Source organism: Oryctolagus cuniculus, chromosome 17 (assembly GCF_051225735.1).
Source record: "Oryctolagus cuniculus isolate XC-2025 breed Fujian yellow rabbit chromosome 17, ASM5122573v1, whole genome shotgun sequence".
Lineage (NCBI taxonomy): Eukaryota > Metazoa > Chordata > Mammalia > Lagomorpha > Leporidae > Oryctolagus > Oryctolagus cuniculus.
In genome coordinates, this window is record NC_142883.1 from 41,945,269 (window position 1) to 41,967,163 (window position 21,895).

The 21,895-nt window shown below is 46.8% G+C and overlaps 2 protein-coding genes across 5 annotated transcripts in view; one reads left to right on the forward strand and one right to left on the reverse strand.

Annotated features, from left to right (window-relative positions):
* Positions 1–146: 146 nt before the first annotated feature.
* On the forward strand, positions 147–10,605 carry TEFM (transcription elongation factor, mitochondrial). 3 transcript variants are annotated; one of them, XM_002718789.5, is made up of 4 exons: positions 147–724; positions 3,570–4,033; positions 9,102–9,251; positions 9,967–10,605. In XM_002718789.5, exons 1-4 carry the CDS (start codon positions 694–696, stop codon positions 10,402–10,404), a joined length of 1,083 nt encoding a protein of 360 aa, XP_002718835.2. In that variant the 5' UTR covers positions 147–693; the 3' UTR covers positions 10,405–10,605. The 3 variants fall into 3 exon arrangements, with proteins under 3 accessions (XP_002718835.2, XP_089173566.1, XP_069917191.1); XM_089317440.1 differs by having other exon boundaries at positions 160–1,340; XM_070061090.1 differs by having other exon boundaries at positions 619–1,336.
* Positions 10,606–13,461: 2,856 nt separating this feature from the next.
* ATAD5 (ATPase family AAA domain containing 5) overlaps positions 13,462–21,895 on the reverse strand; it is a 66,833-nt gene continuing 58,399 nt past the window's right edge. For both annotated transcript variants that reach the window (XM_008271058.5, XM_008271059.5), the window contains 4 exons: positions 18,253–18,434; positions 16,285–17,156; positions 15,743–15,901; positions 13,462–14,241 (listed from right to left, as the gene is read on the reverse strand). In XM_008271058.5, coding sequence (XP_008269280.3) covers positions 14,163–14,241; positions 15,743–15,901; positions 16,285–17,156; positions 18,253–18,434 — 1,292 coding nt within the window. In that variant the 3' untranslated portion in view covers positions 13,462–14,162. The remainder of the gene's footprint in view (positions 14,242–15,742; positions 15,902–16,284; positions 17,157–18,252; positions 18,435–21,895) is intronic.

A 21,895-nucleotide genomic window follows, 5' to 3' on the forward strand; every position in this document is an offset into this window, starting at 1 on the left:
TTTAAAACACACACACACACACGTCTGCCTCCTGTTGCTGACCAATGCAAGGGAGTCCGCTGCGCAGTGGACCAACCAGAGACCCGCGCACGAGCAGATCACGCACTGCTCATCCCCCACGTTAATCTGGCGGTTCACCGCCCTTCCTTCTCAGGCAGTCTGGGAATTCAGAGACAGCTGCCGACTCCTTACTCCGCGCAGCGCAAATAAACGCCTACTTTCTTCCACCGTCTTCCCGCGCGCGGGGAGTAGCGCGGATTAGGGGAGTTCTGTGACAGCAGGTGCTAGTCCACCTATGCGGCTGGAATAATCTCAGGGAGACTCCTCCGCGTTAGCACCTTGCGACCCTGACTGGCCCAGGCGCTTCCTAGCCCGGAGACTATCAGGAACCAGACTTGGCGAGAACGCATCTCCAAAGCAGTGAAGCGTCTGCGGGGCCCCCGAGGGCTTGGGATCCCGGCAGTGCCCATGTCCAGCCTCCGCCTGCGAAGCCCTCAGCTCGGCCACCGCTAACCTGCTGCTCAGAGGGCGGCATCTCTGGCCAGACCCCGGAGCGCCCGTTGGTCCGGAATCTTTTTGCTGAGCTCACCGTGCTTCCGCCAGGAGGCCGGGCTCTTTTGGGTGAAGCACGCATGAACCGGAAGCCAGTGGAGGAAGACTGGACCGTGGGAACCGACTGGTTTCACTAGGAGGATGAACGTCCCTCGGGTCCTCGTGGCGGGAGGTAGGGCGTCTGGAATGCAGGGTTAATTTCCCGTCTGCCATAAGCCCCTGACCTTGGAGAGTTTCTTTCGTCAGATCTCATGGCCCGGTTGCCCGCTTGGAGCCCCCGCCGAGCTGACCCCCAGGCTTCCGAGTTTGTGCCTCCTCGCCCTGGGAGTTGCGGACGGAGGATTCAGACTCTGAGCCGCTTGCGTGACTGTTCCCGGGCTGCTGTGTTTCCCTGTGCTTGCGGTGTCAGAGTGACTTTCCCCTGGCCTTAGGAAGTATCGGCCCTACAGTGTTTCTTCTGCTTGCAAGAACAGCCGTAGTAGAAATCTTAAAAAGTGGCACAGAGGGAAGTCAAACGGCCCTTAAATCTGCCACTTAGCTAAAACATTGCTTATAAATTTAGAAAAGTTAATTTTAGGGCTCGGCACTGTGACGAAGCGGGTAAAGCCGCCGCTTGGAGTGCCGGCATCCCACATGGACGCTGGTTCGAGTCCCGGCTGCTCCACTTCCGATCCAGCTCTCTGCTGTGGCCTGGGAAAGCAGTAGAAGATGGCTCAAGTCCTTGGACCCCTGCACCCGCGTGGGAGACCTGGAGGAAGCTCCTGGCCCCTGGATTCAGATCGGCGTAGGTCCGGCATTTGCGGCAATTTGGGGAGTGAACCAGCAGATGGAAGATTCTCTCTCTCTCTCTCTCTCTCTCTCTCTCTCTCTCTGCCTCTCTTTCTCTGTGTGTAACTTTGACTTTCAAATAAATAAATAAGCCTCTAAAAAAAAAAAAAAAAATAGGGGCCGGCGCCATGGCTCACTTGGCTAATCCTCTGCCCGCGGCGTTGGCATCCCATTTGGGCGCCGGATTCTGTCCCGGTTGCCCCTCTTCCAGTCCAGCTCTCTGCTGTGGCCCAGGAGTGCAGTGGAGGATGGCCCAAGTGCTTGGGCCCTGCACCCCATGGGAGACCAGGATAAGCACCTGGCTCCTGCCTTTGGATCGGCGCAGCGCTGGCCGTGGCAGCCATTTGGGGAGTGAACCAATGGAAGGAAGACCTTTCTCTCTGTCTCTCTCACTGTCTGTAATTCTACCTGTTGAATAAATAAATAAAAATCTTTTAAAAAAGTTAATTTTATTTAGTTCCACGTGATAAAAGACTAGTGAAAATGGAAGAGATGGCCGGCGCCGTGGCTCACTGGGCTAATCCTCCGCCTGCAGCGCTGGCACACCGGGTTCTAGTCCCTGTTGGGGGCGCCAGATTCTGTCCCGGTTGCCCCTCTTCCAGGCCAGCTCTCTGCTGTGGCCCGGGAATGCAGTGAAGGATGGCCCAAGTGCTTGGGTCCTGCACCCGCATGGGAGACCAGGAGAAGCACCTGGCTCCTGGCTTTGGATCAGTGTGGTGCACTGGCGGCCATTGGGGGGTGAACCAACAGAAAAGGAAGACCTTTCTCTCTGTCTCTCTCTCACTGTCCACTCTGCCTCTCCCAAAAAAAAAAAAAAAAAAAAAAAACATTAAAAAGAAAAGAAAATGGAAGATACATTTAAATATGTATTTAAAATATAATATATATGCATTTAAATATATATTCATTTATTTTGAAAGAGTTACACAGAGTGGGGAGAGAGAGAGAGGGAGATCTTCCATCTGCTGGTTCACTCCCCAAGTGACCTCAGTGGTCTGGCCTGGCCCAAGCCAGGAGCCAGGAGCTCATTCAGGGCTTTCACATAGGTGCAGGGCCCAAGCACTTGGGCCATCTTCTGCTGCTTTCCCAGGTACATTAGCAGGGAGCTGGATTAGAAGCAGAGTAGCTGAGACTCCAGCTGGTGCTCATATGGGATGCCAACACCACAGATGACGGCTTAACTCTCTGTGCCATGGCACCTGTCAGAGAAGATACATTTTAAAAAAATAATTTATTTGAAAATCAGAGTTTCAGAGAGGGAGGGAGAGACAGAGAGGTTTTCCATCTACTGGTTCACAACCCAGATGGCTGCAGTGGCCAGTGAGCCAGGAGCCAGGAGCTTCTAGGTCTCCCATTTGAGTGGCAGGGGCCACTACACCCGCTGCTTTGCCCAGGCCATTGGCAGGGAGCTGGATTGGAAGTGGTAGCCCAAGAAGGTACATCATAAGAGATATTAGTTAAGAAAAGATTCTAAAGATAAAAATATCAACAACAAGGAGGCCTGCAAAGCTGGCATCCCCTCTCCACTTCCAGTCCATCTCCCCGCTGTGCGCCCGGGAAAGCTGTGGAGCCAGATGAAGCTCCCGACTTCTGCCTTTGGGACAGCCCAGCTCCGGCTGTTTGGCCGTTTGGGGAGTGAACCAGTGGATGAAAGACTCCTCTCTCTCTGTCTCTCTCTTTTTCTCTCTGTAACTACCTTTCAAATAAATAACATAAATTTAAAAAAATCAACAACGTTAAGCAGTTTAAATAATTTCAACCAAGTCTTTCTTGATGGGTATGAAGCACAGTTTAAAGGTAGTAAAATTTAGGATTAATCCCTCAAAATCAGAAGATGGCTCCCATGACTTAAAAATAACAAGAAACCAAGAAGACTGGAAGGGAGGGAGGGAACGGGAGGGAAGAGAATATGATTTTGTTCTTAGAATTGTATCTCCAGATCACACTGAATCTGTTAAAGACTAATGAAAAATTAAAATTAAGAAATTGAAAACAACAAAAAGCCTATTTTAAAAAAATTTCACATGTGCCTTTTAAAGATAATTTACAGATGATTCTCCAGGAGATTTTAATAGGGTTCCACTCAGTGTGGAACAGTCAGTATAACTTTGCGAAGAATCTGTTTACACTTGCCACTCACGCTAAAAAGAAATAGAGACCAACTTATGCTTTGCTGATTTTCCTTTCAGGAAGATGGAGACTCTTCCCAGTCCCACTGCGGTCACCCTTGCTCCAGGCCGTACATAACTCCTGCTGTCGGAACAAATCCACCACACCTCAGGAAGTTACTCCCAACGTCGATTTTTGCAACGAAAATGCACAGGAGTCAGAAAAGGCACTTGACAAGCTCTTCTCTGCGGAGCAGCAGGCTTCCATCTTGCACGTGTTGAACACAGCATCTAACAAAGAACTCGAAGCTTTCAAGTTACTCCGGGGGAGAAAGTCCGTCAATATTGTAGAGCACCGAGAAAAGTTTGGGCCATTTCAGAATTTGGAGAGTTTAATGGCTGTGCCTTTGTTCCAGTATAAAACTGCAGTTCGAGTGTGTAACTCCATTCTTTGTCCAGACACTGGAAGGAAAAAACGGAAGTTACAGGAAAACCAGCGCTTGGGAAAGCTCATCAAGCCAGACGTAGAGCTAGAGAGACTGAAGGTAGAACCTTTTTGACACTGCCCGGTATTTGGGAACCAAGTCTGTAAAGCTCTGTCCCATGCATTGGGTTGGAGAGTTACTAAGACAGAGTTCTGCAGGTTTAGTTGGGTCTGGACATACACATTTAAGATTGATTTATTTATTTGAAAGGCAGAGTTACAGAGGAGAGAGAGAGAGAGCTCTTCCATCTGCTGGTTTATTCCTAAGTGGCTGCAAAGGCTAGGGCTGGGCCAGACCGAAGGCAGGAGCCAGGAGCATCTTCTGGGTCTCCCACATGGGTGCAGGGCCCGTGTATTTGGGCCATCTTTTGCTGCTTTCCCAGGCACATAAGCAGAGAGTTAGATTGGAGGTGGAGCAGCTGGGACTTGAATCAGCACCAATATGGGATTGCTGGCATTTCAGGTGGCAGCTTAACCTGCTGCCCTACAGCAATGGCCCCTGTACATATACATATAAACACATAACCTATTACTCAAAGTAGAACATAATTTCCACCAAATAATGAGATGTTCTGAGAGCAAATTGGCATTCGAAAGGGAGTTGTGGGGGCTGGCCCTGTGGTGTAGTGGGCTAAGCCTCCACCTGCAGCACCAGAATCCCATCTCATGGCTTCAGATCCACTCAACTCCAGCTGTTGGGGCCATCTGGGGAGTGAACCAGCAGATGGAAGACCTTTCTCTCTGTCTCTCCCTCTCTTTGTCTATAACTATACCTCTCAAATAAATAAAACAAGATTTTTTTTAAAAGGTAGTTGTGAACTGTGGCTAGTGGGGGAATTTGCTGGAAGTCAGTTTGGATCTTGGAGAGAGAGAATTCGTCTGGCTAAAGAGGAGGGCATTCTAGGTAGGACTGCCGATGTTGAGAAGTAGTTTATGTAAGCAAGGTTTACTTGAGGAGAACGTCGCAGAGATAGCCTTCTGTGTCTGAGGGTCATGCTGAGCAAAATGAGAAATGAGATGAAGAGATAGAGGGCGGGCATTTGGCCTGGCGGTCAGGATGCCAGTCAGGACACCACCTCCCGTATTGGAGTGCCTGGTCTGATGCTCAGCTCTGTTCCTGATTCCAGCTTCCTGCTGATGCGCACCCTGGGAAGTGGTTTACCATGGTGGTTGGGTACTTGCCACTCGTGTGGGAGATCTTTTTATTTTTTATTTTTTTTATTTTTTTATTTATTTTTTGACAGGCAGAGTGGACAGTGAGAGAGAGAGAGACAGAGAGAAAGGTCTTCCTTTGCCGTTGGTTCACCCTCCAATGGCCGCCGCGGCCAGCGCGATGTGGCCGGCGCACCGCGCTGATCCGATGGCAGGAGCCAGGAGCCAGGTGCTTTTCCTGGTCTCCCATGGGGTGCAGGGCCCAAGCACCTGGGCCATCCTCCACTGCACTCCCGGGCCACAGCAGAGGGCTGGCCTGGAAGAGGGGCAACCGGGACAGAATCCGGAGCCCCGACCGGGACTAGAACCCGGTGTGCCGGTGCCGCTAGGCGGAGGATTAGCCTAGTGAGCCGCGGCGCCGGCTAACTCGTGTGGGAGATCTGAATTGGCTTCCAGCTCCTGGCCTCAGGCAAGCCCAACTTCAGCCATCATGAGCATTTGGGGGGTAAACCCATGCCTGGGCATCCCATCTGTCTCTGTATCGAATCAATAAAAATTCAAAAATGCAAAGGTGGTTGTGGCCAAGTACTGACTTGGAACATTACACTAGTCTTTCCTGCAGGATTTAAAATAGTTTTGTTTCTCCCAACCCTCCTTACGCATTCTAAAAGCAAATCATTTTCAGTGTTATCTTAAAATACGTTAGAATTGCATGTCATATCACATTAAACTTTGGAGGTACCTATGTCCTGGGTAACATTGCTTGATAAAATGCTCTCTTATCTGGGTTGGACCTTTGGCCTTGTTGTTAAGCTATAGGTGGGAAGTCCATGTCCCCTTGCAGCCCTGCAGGCCTGGCTCTGCCTGGTTCCAGCTTTGTGTTAATGCAGACCCAGAGAGGCGGCAGGCCATCGTGGGCATCTGAAGAGAAAACCAGCAGATAGCTTTTGTCTTGTCTATTTGCCTCTCAAAAGGCAAATAAAAATAACAAGCACAGTTTTTTCTGGGCCAGAGGTTTTCAGTTTTTTTGGGGGGAGGGGGGTATGGATACTTTTGAAAACCACATGAAAATCATCCCCCCCCCCCCCCTTTAAAGATTTTATCTATTTATTTGAGAGGCAGAGTTACAGAGAAGGAGAGACAGAGGGAAAGGTCTTCCATCTGCTGGTTTACTCCCCAAATGGCCACAGTGGCTGGAGCTGGGCCGATCTGAAGCTTCTTCTGGGTCTCCCATGTGGGTGCAGGGACCCAAGCACTTGGACCATCTTCTATTCCTTTCCCAGGCCACAGCAGAGAGCTGGATCAGAAGACAAGCAGCCGAGACTAGAACCAGGATGCTGGGATGCTGGCACTGCGGGCAGAGGCCTAGCCCACTATGCACAGCACCAGCCCCCCCTGGTCCCTCTTCCCAGGAACAAGGTCCTGCACATGTCGTGCTTATACTCTCAGAGAAGGGACTGCAGGTTCTGTCAGGTCTTTCACGGACTCCAGGGAGCACCACCTGCGGGTGATCTGGAGCATCTTTCAAACCAGCTGCAGGGAGGCCTTTCACTGTGACTCATGACTGCAGCTGTTGTTTCTGCCCAGGCGTGGATTTGCATCTTGTTGAGGCAGGAAGGTTCCAACGTCAGTCTGTATGGAGGAGATCCTGCAGGACGGTGCTGTGTCCAGCACGGCGGGGGTCAGGTTAACCCGAAAGGGACAGCGCTGCAGAGTAAGGAAGCGGACTGAGAAGATTAGAGATTTTAATGTGGGGAAACGAGGGGACGCTGTGTGCTGTCAAAGGTGGAGGCAGAAGCAGAGGCCCAGATGTCTGGTTACTCCAGGTATTGTCAACGGTGATGTGGCTGATGAATCAAAAAAATGTGCAGTTCTGTGAAAACAGGATTGTATGTTGAGGGAGTTTATTCAGTGAGACGGGCCAACAGAGAGTTTCGGTGTGTAGGAGAAAGATGTGTTTGCTGGGAAGCTGGGATTAGGAGGACAATCACAGTGTGGAGGACCCTGGAGGGGGACTCGTTATTCACTGGGGTGGACGTCCCACTTAGTGTCTACTGCAGCGGCTTCTGCCTGCATGTCAAACGACCTTTGCCATTGTTAACATAACCTGACCAGTCACCTCTGCAGTCCTGCTGAGTGTGCCTGCAGCAGAGACCAGGCCATGTGGTGGTCTCCCAAATCTAGGCCTGTGTAGTGGTCCCCGACAGTATGGTGCTTCAAAGTCTCCTGCCCCGTCAGTACTGTGTGGCTGCTTAGCAACGTGCATGCACGCCAATGCTTAGAGACCACTGAACTGAACAACCAAAACGAGGTCTATATTCTCTAGACTTCTGGGCTTCCAAACAGTTTTGATTTTAAGATATTTAGCCAGCCGTTAGTACTGAAAGGTTGTGGGTATAGAATCAGGTGTTGTTCCAGCTCATCTCATCCGCCTGTGTAGCTATAGAACATGTTTGTACTGTATTTGTTGTTATAACTCAGCTGTGTGGCGTGAGCAGATACCACTGTACTGTGTCTCCCCAGCCCAGACTGGGAATGAACTTCCATCCACGTATCAAGTCTTCTCTTAGAAGCCCTATGGGCAACCCAAACTCAGCACACAGCAAAGCAGCTCAGCGCCCCCAGCGCCCCCAGCCAGTCTGCCTCCTCTTCATCTTGGTCAGTGATGCCATCCTGTCACCAGAGTGAAACTGGAGTCATTTATCCTTGTCCCCTCCTTCAACTTGTGTCAGTTCTGCTCCCACTGTTGCTAACCTGCTTCTTTTCCTTTCCATTGTCATCCTTTTCCATTCTTAACACTTGTTACGTTAACAAAGTGTCTAACAAAAAACCTTCCTTGAGTCTGGTTTCCTCCAGTTCACTGCCACACAGTGTCAGTGGCTGTTCTGAAATGCAGACCTAGGATAATCGTTGAGATGTTTGCTGGTCCGTAGCTCCTAGGATAAAGCACGCTGCTTACCTTTACCTTCAAAGAAATATGTCTGCCCCTCTGCCCTTCCCACGCCGTCTTTTTTCTTTCTTTCTTTCTTTCTTTTTTAAAGTAAAGCAGCTTTATTAGGAAGACTAAAATGATTGTCTAAGGATTCGAAAATTTCATCTCTGACATCCTCCAATAACCATGTGCAGGGGCCCAAGGGCTTGGGCCATCTTCTACTGCTTTCCCAGGCCACAGCAGAGAGCTGGATGGGAAGTGGAGCAGCCAGGACTAGAATCGGCGCCCATATGGGATTCCGTTGCTGCAGTCTTTATTCCACTGCCTGAGGGGTCAAACAGACGATCTGTAGACAGCTGGGGAATAACTTCCTGCTTACCATTTTACTCATTTTCCTCGTTCCCCAGTAAACTTTGGCTGAGTGCGTTTGTCTCCAGTAGCCCTTGTATGGCAGCACTTCTTATGTTCCTAGGACTTAGCACAAGCCCTGGCAACACTGGGATCTACATTGGGCTAGGTGCTGAGAGTGAGCAAGGGTCATAGGCTATAAATTGATTAGTGCTGGTTACCTTTTAATCATTACTCCTATTTTTTTTTTTTTTTTTTAACAATTCTCAGTTCAGGCCGGCGCTGTGGCTCACTTGGTTAATCCTCCGTCTGCGGTGCCGGCATCCCATATGGGCGTCGGGTTCTAGTCCCAGTTGCTCCTCTTCCAGTCCAGCTCTCTGCTGTGGCCCAGGAGGGCAGTGGAGGATGGCCAAAGTGCTTGGGCCCCTGCACCCGCATGGAGGAAGCACTTGGCTTCTGGCTTCGGACTGGCATAGCTCCGGCTGTAGCAGCTATTTGGGGGGTGAACCAACGGAAGGAAGACCTTTCTGTCTCCCTCATTCTCACTAACTGTCAAATTAAAAAAAAAAAACAAAACTCTCAGCTCATAAACTGTAAATAAGTGCATATTACATAAACTAGGTAGGCATCTTGAGTTTGTGGGTTAGGTTTTGTGTCTGCTAAAATGTTCACAGATAATTAAACCTTTTTCTTTTAGGCAGTTAGCAGTATTGTATCTATTGTTTTTGGTACTCGAAGAATTGCCTGGGCTCATGTTGATCGCAAGTTGACGGTGTTGGACTGGCAGCAAAGTGACTATTGGAGATTAATGAGCAGAACGTACCCCTCCTCAGCCTACTTAGAAGAGGTAAGGCGGTTGTACATCCAGTTCCTGCTACTTGGGCAGCTCCAGTTGTATTCTTACGTGGCTCCTTATATATAGTTTTACCTTTGAGTCCCAAGAGGAATGTAATGCAAAAGGATAGCTTTTCTTTTGGAACTATTACTCATATAACTGTTACGTTTTGTCACCTCTGATTTTTAAAAAATGAATCTTTTCTTCAGTTAGCTCAAGAAATGCCTTTTGCTGCAACAGGTGTTCATGCAGTGGTAACAGCGCCGTGTATATTCAATATTCAGATCTTCAGACATTAAGCTCTGGCAGATACACGACTTGCTTTTATTTTCAAAACCTTGTGAAATGGGCAGGAGTTACTGCCTTGACTACACACAGGAAAACCAGTTCAGGCAAGTGCATGGTGTGATTAGTCAGTTGCAGAGGCGCTTGATTCTTGGCTGGTTATTCTGACTCTGTGCTTTGCCCTGATGAAACTGTCATTTAAAGTCAGCATAGATTTTAGAAGTCATGAAGCCCATCTTATAGATAAGAAACTGGTACTTAGGACAACTAAACAACTCGTCTCAGTTCAGCTTGTTCCTCATGGAACCATGACCAGAACCTGACTGCCTACAAAATACCTTTTATTTCAAAATGAATGCAAACAGAAGTGGGAGAGAAGGGGACCCAAATGTAAAACTTAATGAATTATTTCTGACCACTCATTTTGTTTTTTCTTTTAAAGATTTCTTCAGTCATTTCAAAGATGCCTAAAGCAGATTTCTATGTTCTGGAAAAAACAGGACTTTCCCTTCAGAACGCCTCCCTGTTCCCCGTCCTGTTGCACTTTCACATCACGGAGGCCATGCTGTACGCCTTGCTGAACAGGACGTTCGCGCAGGACGGCCTGCACCAGGTGCTGAGCATGCATCGCAGCGCCGTGGGGAAGCACTTTGAGCTGATGATTGGCGACACGAGGACGAGTGGGAAGGACCTGGTGAAGCAGCTCCTCTCGGAGTCTGTCCTGAAGGCGCAGCCTCGGGTGTGCTTCCCGGCAGATAAAGTAGTGCGCTACAGACAGCTGTTCTCAGCGACCGACCCTCACAGGATCGAAGAGTTGTACGATTCGTTACTGCAGGCTGTTGCCTTCTACGAATTAGTAGTTTTTGACAATGAGCCTTAGAGTTCTGAGATTAATACACCTGCTCTACTGGTATATTTACAGTTTATTAGCCCTAACGTTGTAAAACCAGAGATTCTGAACATCCATATAAATGAAGAAGAAAATACATTGTACCTGTATTACAGATGTTCAGACTTCCAGCTGTTGAGTGGTTTACACAAGGCTAAACCAAGTTCAAATCAATAAATATTTTATGAATCAGTCTTTGCCATTTGGGATAAGTGGTAAATAACATGCCCTGCAGGGGCCGGCGCTGTGACGGAGTGGGTAAAAGCTGACACCTGCAGTGCAGGCATCCCATATGGGTGCTGGTTCGAGTCCCGGCTGCTCCATTTCTGATCCAGCTCTCTGGTGTGGCCTGGAAAAGCAGTAAAAGATGGCCCAAGTCCTTGGATCCCTGTACCTGCCTGGGAGACCCAGAAGTGGATCCTGGCTCCTGGCTTCCTATCTGCGCAGCTCCAGCCATTGTGGCCAATTGGGGAGTGAGCCAGCAGATGGAAGACCTCTCTCTCTCTCTGCCTCTCCTTCTTTCTCTGTGTTAACTCTGACTTTCAAATAAATAAATAAATAAATCTTAAAAAGGATAAAAACTTTTCCCAACTGTACTAAACCTAAGAAAAATGAGTCCCTGTTGGGAAAATACCCTCATTATTTATTTCTTGAATTTTAATGATTTGAATACAAATCTGTGGAGTTACATTGATTCACCAGTTGGTGAGAATTACAAGAATTTCCTAATGAAGCACAGGTAAGTGGTCTACAGGAGAAACTCTAGAAAAAGTAGACAACAGTGCTTCTGAAGATTCTTGCCACAGGGATGAAATCTAAGACATGACCTCTGAACCTACACAATATAAAACCTGTGGCTCCAGCTGTAACCTTATATCCATCATCCTTGAACTAGCTCCACCGAACACCTTGGAAGATGATCAGTGGGTCAAGCTGCCGCCTGTAATGTTGCTTCTGACCCAACCCCTGATAATGATGCTTATGAAACAGCGGGAGATGGCCCAAGCCCTCAGAGACCAGGGTTGAGTTCTAGGATCCTGACTTTGGCCTGTCCCTTGGGCCTTACAAATAAATCTTAAAAAAATAACTGACCAATGTTATAAATAATTAAGGAATTAGCATTAGCCTCTTAAGTTATAGAATGAGAGTAATCGTCTTCCCATAATGAAATACCAAATTAGAACATTTACCAGGATGATTACATTTTGAACTGCTGTTCAAATACTACGTCTTTGGTTTAACCTTCAATTAGGTCAATATACTAACCAGTCTAAGAAAAGCTACACTGAATAAATAAGGGGTACAAACGTCATCATACGTATCTGTGACCGAGTGTGCCTCTGTATTTTTCAAAATACAAAACAGATCCTAACTTGAGTTTATATAACTCATCAGATAATTTTCCTGAACATTAAGCTAACATAAACATCTGAAATGGGGAGCAGTTTTTTTTTTTTAAAGATTTTGTTTATTTAAAGGCAGAATTACAGATAGTGACAGGGAGACAGAGAGGTCCTCCATCCGCTGGTTCACTCCTCAAATGGCCACAGTGGCCGGAGCGGGGCTGATCCAAATCCAGGAGCCAGGAGCTTCCTCCGGATCTCCCATGTGGGTGCAGGGGCCCAAGGACTTGGGCCATCTTCCACTGCTTTCCCAGGCCATAGCAGAGAGCTGGATCGGAAGAGGAACAGCCAGGAAACTGGCACCCATATAGGATGCTGGCACCACAGGTGAAGGATTAACCTACTTCGGCATAGCACGAGACCCAAGGGAGCTGTTTGATTTTAAAACATGTTTGTTTTTATTTATTTGAAGGGCAAAGAGACAGATGCACAGAAAGCTCCCATCTATCAATTTACTCCCAAATGTCTACAACAGTCAGGGCCAGCCAGGCCAGGAGCCAAGAACTCAGTCTGGGTCTCATGTGGGCAACAGGGACTTAACTACTTGAGCCATCATTTGTTGCCTCCTAGGATCTGAAACAGCAGGAAGCTGGAATTGGAAGCAGAGCTGATCTTGAACATGGATCTTCCAAGTGGAGTCATACATGCTGCAACATATGCCCACCCCAGGGAGCTACTTTAAAGTACAACTGACTGGGACCAGCACCGTGGTATAGTGGCACAGCCTTTGCGTGCAGTGCTGGCATCTCATCTCTGCTGGTTCGTGTCCTGGCTGCTTCTCTTCCAATCCAGCTCTCTGCTTATGGCCTGGGAAAGCAGTGGAGGAGGGCCCCAGCGCTTGGATCCCTGCACCCAAGTGGGAGACCCAGAGGAAGCTCTGCTGTTAAAGTTATTTGGGGACTGAACCCAAGGATGGAAGACCTCTCTCTGTCTCTCCTTCTGTCTGTAACTAACTTTCAAATAAATAAATAAATATTTAAAATGGAAAATCCAAAAAGAACTGGCTACTATAGCTGCCAGGAAGTTAAAAAGAAAAAAAACCTGCTGCCTGCAATGTCGGCACATGAAGCTGGTTCATGTCCCACCTGTTCCACTTCTGATCCAGCTCCCTGCTAAGGCTTTTCCCTAGGAAAAGCAGCAGAGTATGGCCCTAGTACTTGGGCCTCTGCCACCCACATGGGAGACCAGGATGAAGCTCCTGGCTCCTGGCTTAAGCCTGCTACAGCTCCCGTTGTTTCAGCCATCTTGGGAGTGAACCAGCAGATGAAAGCTTGCTCTGTCTCTTCCTCTCTAACTCTGCCTTTCAACTACATAAATAAATCTTAAAAAAAAAATCATTTTATTTTTTGAGAGGCAGAAAGACAGCTCCTACCTGCTGGATCACTCCCCAAATACTCTCAATGGCTGGGCCTGGTTAGGCTGAAGCCAGGAGTCTGGAACTCAACGCAGGTTTCCCACATGGGTGGCAGGAACTCAGCCATCACTGCTGCCTCCCAGGGTCTGCATTAGCAAGAACACAGCATCAGGAGTCATAGCTGAGCACTGAACTCAAATGCTTTGATATGGGACACAGGCATCCCAACCACCATGCTAAACACACACCTGCTACAGTTTTAATTCAATCAACAGCATCTCATACAGAACTGATATATTAATGTCATTAATATCTTTATGAAATAAAACATCAAGAAATAAAAATACAAGCAAAATGTACAAGACAAATGATTCAAGCTGGCAAATATACATGATACCACAGGGCCGCTAAAAAAGATTTATGAAAAACTAATTTATAATCTTGATCTTATGTTGTCAGCATTCACTGATTCAATGGTAAAACACGCTGGGGGACAGTACTACAAATCAGTTCATCAGATCCTTTTGAGACTTGAAGCGTATTTTCTTCGTAGGAAGTTTCCTTATGTATTACATATGTAATCTTATGTTTGTATTGTGTAAACAATTTAAAAAGACCATCTAGGTGGTTCATATTTACAACTTGACAGAGCACCATATCTGGTAGGAGAGGGGTGGATTGAGGGTACAGGAAACGGGAAAATTATAGAAATATCAGGACAACTCCCCCTTCCAGAAACAGTTCATTCACACCCACAAAAAATACTCCAACAAAGCAAAATCAGATAATACAAAAACTCCAGGAAAAAAAACTACCACAATCATATATACAACTTGTAACTCAAATTTTTTCATTTTAAATATATGCACAAAATAAAAAATATACAAATAGTCTGTTTTGAATGTACATCAAGAAAAATTCTTCTATGAAAATCAACATAATACAAAAATATCTTAAGGACCACATAATTTGTACAAAGTTAATGTAGAAGATTAAGGAAAATCAGCTGCCAAGTTATTCACAGTCTCTTTTGGAATATCAAGATGAATTCCTTCAAAATAGTGCAGGAACCTGTCAAAATAACATGGAAAAATATATTATTAGTATTTTCATCTGATGAAAGCATTTATTCATCTTGAAATAGCTATTTTTAAATGTTATTTTTTAAAGATTCATTTATTTATTTGAAAGCAGAGTTAGAGATGAAAGAGAAAAAAGAGAGATCGATCCTCTACCCATTGGTTAACTCCCCAAATGGCCACAATGCCCAAGGCTGGGCCAGGCTGAAGCCAGGAGCCAGGAGCTTCCTCCAGGTCTCCCACATAGGAGCAGGGGCCCAAGCACCTGGGCCATCTTCTACTGCCCTTCCAGGCACATCAGCAGGGAGCTGGATTGGAAATGGAACAGCCAAGATGAACTGGCACCCATGTAGGATGCTGGCACTGCAGGCAGAGATTTAACCCCTACAATGTTACTTTTTTTTTTTTTTTTTTTTTTTGACAGGCAGAGTGGACAGTGAGAGAGAGAGACAGAGAGAAAGGTCTTCCTTTGCCGTTGGTTCACCCACCAATGGCCGCTGCTGCCAGCGCGCTGCGGCCGGCGCACTGCACTGATCCAATGGCAAGAGCCAGGTACTCATCCTGGTCCCCCTTGGGGTGCAGGGCCAAAGGACTTGGGCTATCCTCCACTGCACTCCTGGGCCACAGCAGAGAGCTGGCCTGGAAGAGGGGCAACCGGGACAGAATCCGGCACCCCGACCGGGACTAGAACCTGGTGTGCCGGCGCCGCAAGGCGGAGGATTAGCCTAGTGAGCCGCAGCGCCGGCCTCTTTTAAAAAAGATTTATTGGGGGCAGGCGCTGTGGCATAGCAGGTAAAGCCGCCACTTGCAGTGCCAGCATCCCATATGGGCACCATTTCGAGTCCCGGCTGCTCCACTTCCGATCCAGCTCTCTATTATGGCCTGGGAGAGCAGCAGAAGATGGTCGAACTCCTTGGACCCCTGCACCCTTGTGGAGACCCAGAAGAGGATCCTGGCTCCTGGCTTTGGATTGGCACAGCTCCGGCCACTGTGGTCAACTGGGAAGTGTAACAGTGGATGGAAGACGCCTCTCTCTTTCTCTCTCTGCCTCTCCTCCTCTCTCTGTGTAACCCTGACTTGCAACTAAATAAATAAATCTTTAAAAAAATAAAATAAAAAAATATTTACTTATTTGACAGACATAGTGGCAGAGAGAGACACAAACACACAGACACACAAACACACACATCTTCTACCTATAGGTTCATTCCCCAAATGCCCACAACAGCCAGGAGTAGGCCAGGCTGAAAGTAGTCACGAGCTAGGAGACTCCATCCGGGTCTCCCACGTATGTGGCAAGAACCCAAGCACTTGAGCATCCCAGTGCATTGGCAGGGATCATCTCCTGCATCCCAGCGCATTAGCAGGAAGCTGGATAGAAGCATGGAATACTGGGACTCAAAGTGGAATTCCAATACAGAATGTGGATGTCCCACATGGCAGCTTAACCCACTGCACCACAATACCCACCCCAAACATGTTATTTTAGTTACCTCCTTTTGCTTTTTCCTTGTTCCTTTAACTTCTCTGTTCTACAAATGTTTCGAAGAGTTGGCAGGTATTCAATTATACTAGCTTGTCTGTTACCTAGGTTCACAAGAGATCGGCTAGAAAATACACTTTTAATGACTGCTATCCTCTTCCTTGCATTGCTGTGAATTTAAAATAATGAGTTATTTATAATGTTCAGTAAAAATGTAACACTCCCAAACAAAACCGGCTGGGCTCCTGCTCCAGTGCCAAGGCCCTTTCCAGATGAATTTCCCATCTGACAAATCTTCATGGCTACCTGCTGTCAGGACAAGCTCACACCCCCTTCCCTGTCACTTCAGTCTCCCGAATGTAGCCACCTGATCTCTCACTATGCCTCTCTCCAGCAATGCGGAGGAACTCCCCCACCCTCTTAGCGCCACATTATTAATGTCAAGGGCCTACCAGGAGCAATAGGCCAGCATTTGAAAACAGTAAGAAAGCAACTAATGATTCCCCCTTTACCGTTTATCACTGAAGAGTACAAGTAAAAGGTCAGACTTACTCTAAATTAGCTGCCGACCGGCGGAAGTACATATTATTGCGCTTTTGTGAAACCTGGATAGTCAGATCGCTGGTTGGATCTCTTCCCAATTTCTTGCAAGAATTCAAGGTTTCCAATGCTTTTGAAATAGTAGAGGAACACTTGGTGAAGCTGAGAGCTTCTGCAGCTGCCTTCAGTTCTGCAGAGCTCTGAGTGGTCCACCCACCACCATCGCCACTCTCCAGGCTAAACTCATCACAAAGTCCACTTTTAACCTTTCCACTGGGCCAACTAAAGTCATCTTTATCAAATTCCTTTTGTTCTCGTGCACCAGTTAAAAGGGGGTCGAGGAAGGACATGTTATCCAGGAACTCGGCGAGAGAGTTTAAACACTGAGAGACGAGGGCAGAGCACTGTTTTTCTGCTGGCGTTTTTGGAGGTCCAGGAGTCGACGCAATGCTGGACGCTAAACATTTGCTTACTTTCTTTGTATCCGGATTGCTTTCTTTGTCTCTGCTTTTGCTTTCTTCTGAATTTGAGGAAAGGGCCGCAGGGGACAGGCTAAGAACTTCATCAGGAAAGTTCAAGTCAGTGTCAAATAAATCACTATCATCCAGTACTACCATCTTTTTCTTATGTTTCTTCTTGTGGGCCTTCTTCACCGGCTGCTCTCCTTCAGAAGGTTTCCTAGCAAGACACAGTGCACTTTGTGTTGTGGTGCTGGCATCCAGAGTTACTGACGAGCCACAGAGAGTGGGTGGCTCTGGGACAATATCAACAGGTAATGGCAGAATGAACTCAAGATTACTATATAAAAAATCTACACTCTGCATTTGGAATTCTGTAAGGAGTTGGATGAGTTTATGCCATTCTTCTTTTGTTGAGATTTTGTGCTGAAAAACAATGGGGAATAAAGAAATAATAGAAATTAGTCTAACATTTTTCTTTTCATGTGAACATAGTATTATCCATATTCTATCTTCAAAATACTGCCACTGCCCCTCAAAATTTTATTAATCTACACTTATATCAAAATAGTACTGGACCTAAACATTGACTATAGGAGCTGGGCCTGTAGCCACCATCTACTGTGCCAGTATCCTATATGGGTGCCAGTTCGAGTCCTGGCTGCTCCACTTCTGATCCAGCTCCCTTGGGAAAGCAGTAGAGGATGGCCCAAGTGGTTGGCCCCTGTATACCTATGCAGGAAACCCAGATGCTCCTGGCCCCTTGTGGCCTGGCTCAGCCTTGGCTATTGAGGCCATCTGGGGATGAACCAGCAGGTCAAATAGCTCTCTCTCTGCCTCTCCCTTTCTCTGTCACTCTTTCAAATAAATTTTTAAAAATAAATCTTAAGGCCAGCACCGCAGCTCACTTGGCTAATCCTCCACCAGCAGCGCCGGCACGCCGGGTTCTAGTCCCGGTTGGGGCACCGGATTCTATCCCGGTTGCTCCTCTTCCAGTCTAGCTCTCTGCTGTGGCCCAGGAGGGCAGTGGAGGATGGCCTAGGTCCTTGGGCCCTGCACCCGCATGGGAGACCAAGAAGAAGCACCTGGCTCCTGGCTTCAGAACAGCACATGCGCCGGCTGTAGCGGCCATTTGGGGGGTGAGCCAACGGAAGGAAGACCTTTTTTCTTTGTCTCTCTCTCTCTCACTGTCTAACTCTGCCTGTCAAAAAATAATAAATGAATAAATAAATCTTATAAAAATATAGATTCTTAACTCCAATAATTAGAAGCTCATTTATTTAAAAAACTACTCTGAAATTGTCTTTTTTTCTGAAAAGTTTCTAAACCCTACAATATGCATTTGGAAGAATGTGCATGCAATGTTTGTCAAAGTAGTAAGATGTATTACAACTGGAAACCTAAAACCTATAAAAATTACAGGAAAATTTAAGTTAAAGTTAAGATTCAAAAGGCAGAAGTAAGTGTTGGGAAAAATCAAAAGGAACATAAATTCAGCATTCCAAACAGAAATTAAAAATACCTTCAAAAATGAGAATAAGTCTTCAGATGGGGAAAAAATATTCTTAATACCAAACAAGGTCTCAACACAACCGGTGTCACACTTAGGAAGGATTATACGATTCTTTTTAGTATTTTTGACATTATTTTTCACACCAGGACCATCTTCAGAGCAAACTATATGTACATTCCTGCTATTCCCTCCTATAAAATCAATAAGAGAAAAATTTAGCTGTGTGTATTTTAACCAAAACGTATCAAACAATTGTTTAACATTTGTGATCCTTTGGTATCTCTTGGACATATGCCACTACTGTTTCTCCCTCACCCCCCAATATGTTTTTAATTCATTAAGAGTACAGGGGCCTGTGCTGTGGTGCAGGTCAAGGCGACATATGTGATGCCAGCATCCCCTATGAGTGTTGGTTCTAGTCCCAGTTGTTCCACTTCTGACCCAGCTCCCTACTAACATGCCTAGGAAAGCAGTGGAAGATGGCCCAACTCTCTGGACCCCTGCACCCACGTGAGAGACCTGGATGGAGTTTAGGGCTTCTGGCCTTTGATGAGTAAACCCATGAATGGAAGCGTTCTGTCACTATGCCTTTCGAATAAATAATTTTTTTTTTTTTTTTTTTTTTTTGGACAGGCAGAGTGGACAGTGAGAGAGAGAGAGACAGAGAGAAAGGTCTTTCTTTTGCCGTTGGTTCACCCTCCAATGGCCGCCGCGGCCGGTGCACCGCGCTGATCCGATGGCAGGAGCCAGGAGCCAGGTGCTTTTCCTGGTCTCCCATGGGGTGCAGGGCCCAAGCACCTGGGCCATCCTCCACTGTACTCCCTGGCTACAGCAGAGAGCTGGCCTGGAAGAGGGGCAACCGGGACAGAATCCGGTGCCCCAACTGGGACTAGAACCCGGTGTGCCGGCGCCGCTAGGCGGAGGATTAGCCTAGTGAGCCACGGCACCGGCCATAAATAATTTTTAAAAAGAGTACAATATAAGCATTACCTCTAACAATACTAAAGTTAAGTGAAGTGATAGTGGGGGACTTTAAAATAATCCAATAATCTGCACGGGAGACTTGGGAGAAGATCCTGCCTTCGGATGGCCCCAACCATGGCTGGTGTGGCAATTTGGGGAGTGAACCAGTGGATGGAAGACTTATCTCTCTCTCTCTCTCTCTCTCTCTCTCTCTCTACCTCTGCTTTTCTGTAACTCTGCCTTTCAAATAAATAAATAAATCTTGAAAAGAAAAAAAAAAAAAAAGAGCACCACTGTGTTCTTTAAAAAAAATTTAGGGGCCAGCGCTGTGGTATAGCAGGTAAAGCTGCCACCTATGGTGCCAACATCCCATATGGATGCCAGTTCAAGACCCAGCTGCTTCACTTCCAATCCCTCTCTCTGCTCTGGCCTGGGAAAGCAGAAGAGAGGCTAAGGCCTTGGGCCCCTGCTCTAGCATGGGAGACCCAGAAGAAGCTCCTGGCTCCTGGCTTTGGATTGGCGCAGATCTGGCCATTGTGGCCAATTAGGGAGTGAACCTCTCTCTGCCTCTCCCTCTCTCTGTGTAACTCTTTCAAATAAATAAATAAATTAAAAAGAAGAAGAAGAAAAAAACTGCAAGGATTCTAAAAAGAATTTTGCATCCAAATAAGCTTATCTTTTAATTTCATTTTTTCACAAGCTTTTTGAAGTACGCTTATACGGTATTTTTGGATTTTTGGTTTATAAATATGTTGCAAAATTTTCTATGTACAGATAAAAGTCTAACAGTGGCTATATTTATAAAGTGGGGGAATTTGGGGTAGGTGTTGTGGGGCAGTGGGTTAAGCTGTCACTCAGGCTACCTATATTCCATATTGCAGTGCCTGAGATTAAGTGCTGCCCCCACTTCTGATCTCTCTTCTTGCTAATGTGCACCTGAGGTGGCAGCTAATCACGGGTAAAGTAATCAGTTACCTGCCACCGTGTGGGAGACCCTGATGAAGCTCCTGGTTCCTAGCTTGCTGTTGTGGGCATCTGAAGAATGGACCAGAGGATGGAATATTCTGTCACTCTGACTTCAAATACATAAACAAACCTCAAGAAAAGTGGGGAAATTTATTTATTTCTATATTGTTTGAATTCCCAAAGAATTACAGAGTTACAGAGAGAGGTAGAGACAGAGACAGAGAAAAGGTCTTCTATTTACTGGTTCACTCCCCATACGGCTAGCAACGACCAGGGCTGGACCAGGCAAAAGCAAGGAGCCATGAGCTTCTTCATGGTCTTCCACGTGAGTGCAGGGGCCCAAGCACTTGGGCCATCCTCTGATGCTTTCCTAGGTTCATTAGCAGGGAGCTGGATTGGAAGTGGAGCAGTTAGGCATTGAACTGGTGCCAATATGGTATGCTGGGGCCGCAGGCCGGGGCTTTAACCTGCTGAGCCATAGCACCTGCCCTTGTGTTTTAAAAAGGAATAAAATATGGGGGCCTGCACTGTCGCACAGCAGGTAAAGCCATTGCCTGCAACTCCAGTTCCTTGCTAATGGTCTGGGAAAGCAGCGGAAGATGGCCCCCAAGTGTCTGTGCCCCTGTCACACATGTGGGAGACCCTGATGAAGCTCCTGAATCCTGGCTTTGGCCTGGTCCAGCCCTGGTCATAGTGGCCATTTGGGGAGTGAACCAGTAGATGGAAGATCTCTTTCTCTAACCCTTCCTTTCAAATAAATAAATAGATCCTTAAAAAAAAAAGAGAGAATGAAATGCACATAAAATAACATCTTCAAGAAGAGAAACTATGCTATAGTTATTCTTTTTCAAAGTACTTGGTAGGGCCGGCGCTGTGGTGCAGTGGATTAAAGCCCTGGCCTGAAGTGCAGCCAACATCCCACATGGGCGCCAGTTCTAGTCCCGGCTGCTCCTCTTCCAATCCAGCTCTCTGCTATGGCTCGGGAAAGCAGCAGAAGATGGCCCAAGTCCTTGGGCCCCTGCACCCATGTGGGAGACCCGGAAGAAGCTCCTGGCTCCTAGCTCCTGGCTCCTGGCTTTGTATCAGCTCAGCTTCAGCCATTGCGGCCATCTGGAGAGTGAACCAGCGGATGGAAGACCTCTCTCTCTGTCTCTACCTCTCTCTGTAACTCTGTCTTTCAAATAAATAAAATAAATCTTAAAAAAAAAAAAATAAAGTACTTGGTATAGCCATTTACGTGCAGTGGTATGGCAAAAGCTATTGACAAATTTGTTATAAACACCAAGATTACTTTCTCATGTCTTATTTATCACATCTACTTTTGAGAAACAGTTGAAGCTACTGGTTTCTATTACATTCCATGTAAAAGTGAAGGAGAGACCTGTTAGAGTAATAATAAACCAGAACTTCTGCTTGGTTTTATCTAAATATGTGAGTATTTTGCAGAATAGGATCCTCAACTAAGAACTGGGCCTGTGGAGCACGGGAAGCACTAACAGGAGCATCTCAAGGAAGGAAGCCCGTGTTACCGAGGCCAACGCGGGGTCTGGCATGGGCAAAGCGCTCCACAAACGGCTGTGCCTTGAGTTAGGTGGCGATGGTGACATAACAGCAGTAAGGAATAAAAGTATTTCTGAAACAAAGTCCTTAGGAAAATAGAATTGTAAACTATTAAATAAGCTCTTAGGAAACTTATTTACAGAGGTCACAGCAAAAACAATGA

What these genes read in the sequence shown, in the direction of transcription:
- TEFM (XM_070061090.1), top strand. Translation starts at nt 1,261, where the DNA reads ATGGCTCAAGTCCTTGGACCCCTGCACCCGCGTGGGAGACCTGGAGGA. An exon ending in TAGAGCTAGAGAGACTGAAG is followed by an intron (nt 4,034 to 9,101) that starts GTAGAACCTTTT and finishes TTTTTCTTTTAG; the next exon opens with GCAGTTAGCAGTATTGTATC. An exon ending in CCTCAGCCTACTTAGAAGAG is followed by an intron (nt 9,252 to 9,966) that starts GTAAGGCGGTTG and finishes TTTCTTTTAAAG; the next exon opens with ATTTCTTCAGTCATTTCAAA.